General features: G+C 54.6%; 2 protein-coding genes across 10 annotated transcripts in view; one reads left to right on the top strand and one right to left on the bottom strand.

Annotated features, from left to right (window-relative positions):
- Positions 1-2143, top strand: part of TMEM150B (transmembrane protein 150B) — a 12471-nt gene extending 10328 nt beyond the window's left edge. For all 5 annotated transcript variants that reach the window (XM_037744996.1, XM_017546556.2, XM_017546555.2 and 2 more), the window contains one exon: positions 1635-2143. In XM_037744996.1, the coding sequence (XP_037600924.1) occupies positions 1635-1843 (209 nt within the window). In that variant the 3' untranslated portion in view covers positions 1844-2143. The remainder of the gene's footprint in view (positions 1-1634) is intronic.
- Positions 2144-2214: 71 nt separating this feature from the next.
- BRSK1 (BR serine/threonine kinase 1) overlaps positions 2215-7821 on the bottom strand; it is a 25704-nt gene continuing 20097 nt past the window's right edge. For all 5 annotated transcript variants that reach the window (XM_017546552.2, XM_037744995.1, XM_037744993.1 and 2 more), the window contains 2 exons: positions 6517-6606; positions 2215-2834 (listed from right to left, as the gene is read on the bottom strand). In XM_017546552.2, the coding sequence (XP_017402041.1) occupies positions 2677-2834; positions 6517-6606 (248 nt within the window). In that variant the 3' untranslated portion in view covers positions 2215-2676. The remainder of the gene's footprint in view (positions 2835-6516; positions 6607-7821) is intronic.

Below are 7821 nucleotides of genomic sequence, written 5' to 3'. Positions count from 1 at the left end.
CGCATCTTAAAATAAATAAATAAATAATTAATTAAATTAAAAAAAAAAAAAGAAAAAAAACATTTTTACCATCACAGATGAAGGTTTTTTTTGTTTTGTTTTGTTTTGAGACAGAGTCTCGCTCTATTGCCCAGGCTGGAGTGCAGTGATATAATCTAGACTCACTGCAACCTCCACCTCCCAGGTTCAAGCGATTCTTCTGCCTCAGCCTCCCGAATAGTTGGGACTACAGGCACGTGCCACTGCATCCAGCTAATTTTTGTATTTTTAGTAGAGAGGGGTTTCACCATGTTGGCCCGGCAGGTCTTGAACTCCTGACCTCGTGGTCCACCCACTTTGGCCTCCCAAAGTGCTGGGATTACAGGCATAAGCCACTGTGCCAAGCTGATTTTTTTTTTTTCAAAGAGACCATGTCTCACTCTGTTGCCCAGATTAGTCTTGAACTCCTAGCCTTAAACAATTCTCCCACCTTAGCCTCCCCACATGCTGGGATTGTAGGTGTGAGCCACCACTTTTCAGCCCCCTTAGAAATCCTTTTTTTTTTTGAGATGAAGTCTCACTCTGTCGCCCAACCTGGAGTGCAGTGGCACTATCTCAGCTTGCTGCAACCTCTGCTTCCCAGGTTCAAGCAATTCTTCTATCTCTGCCTCCCGAGTGGCTAGAATTACAGGCATGCACTACCACACCCAGCTAATTTTTATAATTTTAGTAGAGACGGGTTTCACAATATTCGCCAGGCTGGTCTCAAACTCCTGACCTCAGGTGATGCACCCGCCTCGGCCTCCCAAAGTGCTGGGATTACAGGCGTGAGCCACTGCACCTGGCCAGAAATCCTTGAATGAATGGAATAAATGGTCCAGGAGAGGTGAGGAGGTGAACAGCTCCAGTGAGAAAGGTTCCAGAAAACAAGAGGTGTCTTTACTAGGCTGGAGCCTGGAGTCTGCATAGGCTGGCGGAGCAGAAAAAGGTGTTAAGGAGCTGGTGGGAGGTGAGAGAACCAGAGAAGGGACCGGGCAGACCAGGAGAGAAAGGCGCAAGACGTGAGGAGAGGGCTGAAGAGAGGCGGGGAAGGCAGATGGGACAAGATTTGGGGTGACCGGTAGGGCTGGGGGGAGTGTCTGCTGGGGCACATGAGTGGATGGGGTTGTCACGGAGGAGGCAACACACAGAAGGAGAAACAGATTTTAGAGGGAAGAGGTGAGACTGGGAGTGAGCAGGAGGGGCCTGCGGGCCATGGGCAGTCGGGAGGATGCTCAGGAGAAAGGTGCAAAACACAGTCCGAGGCTGGCAGCAGGAGGGAGGCGTGCTTAGGACACCCTGCGCGTTTGCAGGCAGGAGCGATGGCAGCTGGGTCTCCTGGACAAGTAGGGAGGCAACCAGGGCTTTCCCTGGGTCAGAGAAGGGGGATGAAAACGTTTGGGATATCGGGAATGCAATAGTCAGGCACCCTGAGATGGAGACGGGGCTGGAGAGCACCGGGGACCAAGGCTAGCATTGGTGAGGAGGTATGCAGGAAGGTGGGAACTGAGGATGGGACACCCAGAGATGGCCTCAGCCCAGCTTGAGGTGGCACAGAGACCAGGCCAGGCTCCGCATCCATCACGGCAGCAGCATGGCCCTTGACCCTGGGGCAGTGTTCGTCCTCCACACCTACTCGCTGCGTGGCGTCTCTGCGGCCTGTGAGTGGGTTGTGGCCATGCTGCTGTTCATGCTCTTCGGTCTCTTGGCCGTGGACTTCTCCACCCTGCAGAGCTGCACCCTGTGTGTTCAGCCGTGGCCCAGCCTCAGTCCCCCGCCAGCCTCCCCCATCTCCCTGCCAGTCCGACTGTCGCAGGCATCCTGACCCGGGCCTCGCCCTCACCAGTGAAGCAGCAAATATGGGGCCAATCCCAGCACCCTGCACCCCAAAAGATGAGCCATGGGGATCTCTCCAACCAGCTGGGGCTGCCGCTGATGGACCCGGTGCTGGAGGACGTGCATGCCAGCGCGGAGGGCCTCTGAACAGCTGGTCGCAGCCAGCATCCCTGTCCCCGCCTTCGGGCCCTGCCCCTGCAGTCGGGCACCCAGGAAGCGAGAGGCCAAGGCCAGCCAGCTGTCCCTGATCAAGGCTATTTTTTATTATTATCTTTTTTTTTTTTTTTTTTTTTTTTGAGACGGAGTTTCGCTCTTGTTACCCAGGCTGGAGTGCAATGGTGCGATCTCGGCTCACTGTAATTTTTGCCGCCGGCGGAATCAGAGACACAGACGCAGGCAGGATCACGCGAAACCAGAATTCCTTCCGGAGAGCAAATCCGTACAGAAGGTCGTTGGGGGAGGACCAGGGGAGGAGGGGCCCGGGGAGAGGGGGTTGGGGATGACACAGGGACAGAGGGCCCTGTCCGGATCTGCTAAGCCACCCCAACCAGCTCCCGTCCCTCCCCCACCCCACCCCGCAGAGAGATTGATCAATAAATAAAATAATAAATTAATAAATAAAATAGAAACAGCTCCCCCGCCCCCATTCCCCTAGAACCACCCCCATTTGGGCACGGCCCACGGAGCCCCATCCCTGCAGGGCAAGGCCGGGTTTTGCGTCCACCCCCCTCCCGACATGTTCCTTGGGCCTTATTTACAGATTCACAGTTGGGGGGCAGGGAAGGGGGTGGGGGGGTCCCCTCCCTCCCTGGCCCCCTGGGGTCAGGGCAGAGGGGTCCCGTTGGTGGCCAGGAGCTTCTTGTCCTTCGGGGGGCCTCGGCGGGGAGAGCTGCTCAGCTCTGGGTCTGGGCGGCCAGGCGGGGGCTGCAGGCTTCGGGGTGGGGCACTGGCAGGCCGGGTCTGGGCCCCATTCTTCTCATCTGCGAGGGAGGAAGAGGTTTTTCCTGGTTTCCACAGCCCAGGGCTAAGGTTCTCATTACCAGGGATGGGGGCAGAGTCTCCTATCAGTAGGTCTCAGTAGCCCCAGGGCTCCAGGTCTCCGATAAGGCCTAATCCCTCCACCACCTGCTGGAAGCCTCCAGACTTGGTTTCTCAGAGGACGTACCCCGAGGGACAGGGCCTGGCTTCCCTAGGATGGGGGCTGCACCCTAGGCCCCTGTAACTCTTGTGGCTTTGGAAAAGGGGCCAGGTTAGTTCACAGGAGACCTGGGCCAGGACCAACTTCAGGAGAGCCTCAGATTCTGGCTATGATACTATTCGTTAAGAAACAGCCAGGGGCCCCCGACTCCTTCCTAGTCTGGGTATTAGGGAGAAATGTTCTATGGAACGGGGCTCAAGGGAGTCTACTGGTGGGGGACCTCAGGCCCCTCACGCTGGGGCAGTCTGACTCAGGTCAACCTTCTGTGGGGCCTGAGGCCACCTCCTCCTGGGGACTGTGGTGGAAACACTGGTTGCCAGATGGTCTCTAGCAATTTCCATGGGGCCTAGAATGACCTGAGGTTCCCTGGCAGAGACCTCGTTTCTCTCTCAAGAGAAACTGATTGACATCACTGAGTCTTCAAAAATAAAAAATAAAAATAAAGAGAAACTGAGGGGGCTGGCTGCAGTGTCTCATGCCTGTCATCCCAGCACTTTGGGAGGCTGAGGTAGGCGGATCACTTGAGGTCAGGAGTTCAAGACCAGCCTGGCCAACATGGTGAAATCCTGTCTCTACTAAAAATACAAAAATTAGCCGGGCATGATGGTGGGTGCCTGTAATCCCAGCTACTCGGGAGGCTGAGGCAGGAGAATTGCTTGAACCTGGGAGGCAGAGGTTGCAGTGAGCTAAGATTGTGCTATTGCACTCCAGCCTGGGTGATACAGGGAGACTCCATCTCAAACAAAAAGAGAAACTGGGGGCTTGTCATAGCAACCAATATGACTCGGAGGCCTGGCCCCCCACTCCATTCTCCTTTATGAGACAGGTGGCTGAGCCCCCGGGATGCCTGTTAGCCCTACATCTTTGAGGGTGTGCCCCTTTTGGGACCCCGGGTTGTTAAGTCCAGCTTTCCTTGGCAACGGGATCCAGGGGATCTAATTTGCTTTCCGGTTGCCCCTAGCAACCAGAAAACCCTGTTTCTCCACCTCAGCATGACTGCCATTTGGGACCCAGCTGTCGTGGGGGGCTGTTGTGTGAATTGTGGGATGTTGGCAGCATCCCTGGCTTCTACCCACAAGACGCCACTGGCATCCCCCTGCTCTCCCCAGTTGAAACGAGCAAAAATGTCTCCAGACGCTGCTAAGTGTCTCCCAGGGGCTGTGCTAGGTTGAGCGACGGCCCCTCCAAGGATGTCCACATGCAGATGCTGAGAACTCGTGACGATGTCCCTGACAGGGCAGAAGCCACCCTGTGCTGTGGGGAAGGTTAAAAACTTTGAGGTGGGAGATTATCTTGGAGCATCTGTGTGGGTCCCACTGAGTCACCTTTTCCCAGCTAAGGTTGGTCAGAGGGATATATAGCGTCACTGGCTTTGAAGATGGAGGAAGGACCCTAACCAAAGGCGTGCGGCAGTGTCTAGGAACCGGGAAACGCAGGGAAACAGACTGTCCGAAGAGCCTCTGGGCAGGAATGCAGCCCTCCAGGCACCCCGATGTTAGCCCAGGGAGACTGGGGGACTTCTGACCTCCAGGACTGCATAATAGTCACTTGCGGTTGGGCGCTGTGGCCTGTGATCTCAGCACTTGGGGAGGCCAAGGAGGGAGGTTCACAAGGTCAGGAGTTCAAGATCAGCCTGGCCAACATAGCGAAACCCCGTCTCTACTAGCTGGGCATGGTGTCGGACGCCTATCCCAGCTACTCGGGAGGCTGAGGCAGGAGAATTGCTTGAACCCAGGAGGTGTTCAAGAGAATCTTGAACCAAGATTGCGCCACTGCACTCCAGCCTGGGTGACAGCGCAAGACTTCATCTGAAAAAAAAAGCTGGGTGAGGTTGCTCACACCTGTAATCCCAGCACTTTGGGAGGCTGAGGAAAGCAGATCACGAGGTCAGGAGTTCAAGACCAGTCTGGCCAACATAGCGAAATCTCGTCTCAACTAAAAACATAATAAATTAGCTAAGTGTGGTGGCAGGCACCTGTAATCCCAGCCACTTGAGAGGCTGAGGCAGGAGAATCGCTTGAACCCAGGAGGCGGAGGTTGCAGCAACCTGAGTGACAGTGCGAGACTCCAACTCAAAAAAAAAGGAAAGTCACTTGTGTTGTTTCAGACACCAAGGCTGTGTCATTTGTGGATGGCGGCCATAGGAAACAAACACGGGCGAAACCAGCTCCCCTCGTTGAGAACCACGGCTCCAGAGCAAAGACCTGACCCTGGGACTCAGGGTTTCTGGTGACAAGGCCAAGGCTGCCCTGGTTCCTGCCCAACACTGGGCCCTGTTTCCTTTCAACCCAGGGGTCTGGAAAGGGGCCTGGGTCCTGTGAGGATGCTGCCTGACTCCCCCAGAGCAGATGGCTGTCCACATGCCCTGCAATGGAGTCCGGTACCTTGGTTCACTGCGTCCCCTGGGACCTGGTTCCTAGGGGAGGGACTGCCATGTCTCAGGAATGAGGGCTGATTTCCAGGGCAGGCGCTCTCTTCCCTCCAGAATTCTGGCTACCTCTGGTTGCTCGGGCAGGCATACCTTATGGTGTGGACTGAATGCTGCATCCTCCCAAATTCACGTGCTGAAACCCAACCCCGAGGTGATGGCATCAGGAAGTCAGGTCTTTGGGAGGTGATTAGGTCATGAGGGTGAGGCCTTCATGAATGGGATTAGAGTCCTTAGGAAAGATGCCCCGGAGAGTTCCCTTGCCCCTTCTGCCGTGTGAAGACACAGCACAAACGTGCTGTGTGTGACCCAGAAAGCAGCTCTCATCTGATACCAAACCTGCCGGTGGCTGGACTTCCCGGCCTCCAGAATTGTCAGCAATAAATTTCTGTTGTTTGTAAGTTACCCAGTGTATGGTATTTTCTTACAGCAACCTGAATGAACTAAGAGATCTTTGCAGCAAACCCCACCGAGGCCTGGCCTCTGCTGTTCCCTGATGGCTAGAGAATTCGACTCTTTGATGACCAGGACTGGTGAACCCGCGGCCTGATTCCCCACAGCAAGATCTTGCACATTCCCATGAACTCAGCTCAGAACTCTGATGGGTACGGACCATTAGGCCCTAGCCCCAGGGTGAGGTGAAGTCTGAGACCTGTGAAAAGGGTGACCCATTTGTCCTGGGTTTAGACTCAAAGCCTTGCATCCCAGAAACACCCTTCAGTCCCAAACAAACCAGGACAGTGGGTCACCCTCCTCCTGGACAGAGGTCCAGAACCTCTGCCGGCAGAATGTTCCATGACGCCCAACACAGAGCCTGTCATCCTCTTAGGGACCCCTGGAAGCCAGTCCTCAGGTTGCTAGGGAGACCCTCCTCAGCCCCCAGCCTCTCGGGGAACCTGCTCACAACTCTGCTGATGAGATCTCAGCTAACACAATGGTGAAAGAGCCCATCAGCTGGGCCTCCTCTGCAAACCAACCCCCAGAGCACCTGCTCACGCTGGACCTCTCCCCACCACCCACGGCCCCCACCACCCACCTGCCAGGGCCTGCACGGAGGGCTGGTCATGAGTGCTCAGTAGCTGTGCCTGGATGGTCTCAACCACTCGCTTGAACCGACGGCTGGGACCTGGAGGGACAGGTAGGCAGAAAAACACTGACTGGGGGTCCAGGAACGGGAAGGCCTCCCAGCCCGCAGAACCCAGTCCCTCCACCCAGCAAACAGCTCTCCTCCTCCACGTCTCCACCTCCCCTGATCCGCCGTGGCCACATGAATCCACGGTTTGCAAATGGGTCTGTGCTGCTATTTAAAAAAACACGGTCAGACTCACATACCTTCAACTTCAAATAACAGGTGTTGATTTCTATTTAAATAGATACTATTGCCTGTTGTTAGTTTCTAGTTGACCCCATGAAGGACCAGAAATGTAAGAAAGTTGGTGCCGAGCACGATGGCTCCAGCCTGTAATCTCAGCACTTTGGGAGGCCAAGGCAGGCAGATCACTTGAAGTTAGGAGTTCGAGACCAGCCTGGCCAACATGGCAAAACCCTGTTTCTACTAAAAATACAAAAATTAGCTGGGCATGGTGGCGCATGCCTGTGATCCCAGCTACTGAGGAAGCTGAGACAGAAGAATCTCTTGAACCCAGGAGGAGGAGGTTGCAGTGAGCCCAGATTGTGCCACTGCACTCTAGCCTGGGCAACAGAGGAAAACTTTGTTTTCCAGTTTTGCCATGTGGCCAGGCTAGTCTCGAACTCCTGACCTCAGGTGATCCACTGGCCTCTGCCTCCCAAAGTGCTAGGATTACATGCGTGAGCCACCGTGCCCAGCCTGTATATTAGACTTTAAGGGGAACAGAAAAATAAGAGTCATAACTGGTTTTGGAGGTGGAACACTCAAAGTTCCACAGCTGCCTGGTTTAGAAATCCTTGGGGCAAGCCCCTCTACCACCTGTGACATGTTAATATTGATGACAGAGAGATCTGAGCTGTCCCTCCTTATTCAAACTCTCACTATCAGGACTGAGGAACTAAGCAGAAAGTAGAATTGGCAGTAAGGCATTTCGGTGGTTTTCCTTTCTTGTGCCAAGTCTCAATTGGTCATGGCTGCCTGGAGTTAAAGTTCCTGAGGCTGTTAGCAGGAACAAGCACTGCCATCAATTGGCGATGTCTACTCCGGGCAGACTGATTAGACAGCAGTGCTGTGTCTTTGCCCTTTGGATCTACCATCTTTTTTTTTTTTTTTTTTGAGATGGAGTTTTGCTCTTGTTACCCAGGCTGGAGTGCAATGGCGCGATCTCGGCTCACCGCAACCTCCGCCTCCTGGGTTCAGGCAATTCTCCTG

The sequence above is a fragment of the Cebus imitator genome, unplaced genomic scaffold (assembly GCF_001604975.1).
Source record: "Cebus imitator isolate Cc_AM_T3 unplaced genomic scaffold, Cebus_imitator-1.0 Scaffold190, whole genome shotgun sequence".
Lineage (NCBI taxonomy): Eukaryota > Metazoa > Chordata > Mammalia > Primates > Cebidae > Cebus > Cebus imitator.
The sequence above is the reverse complement of the archived record's forward strand: the minus strand, read 5'-3'. Positions and strand labels throughout refer to the sequence as shown.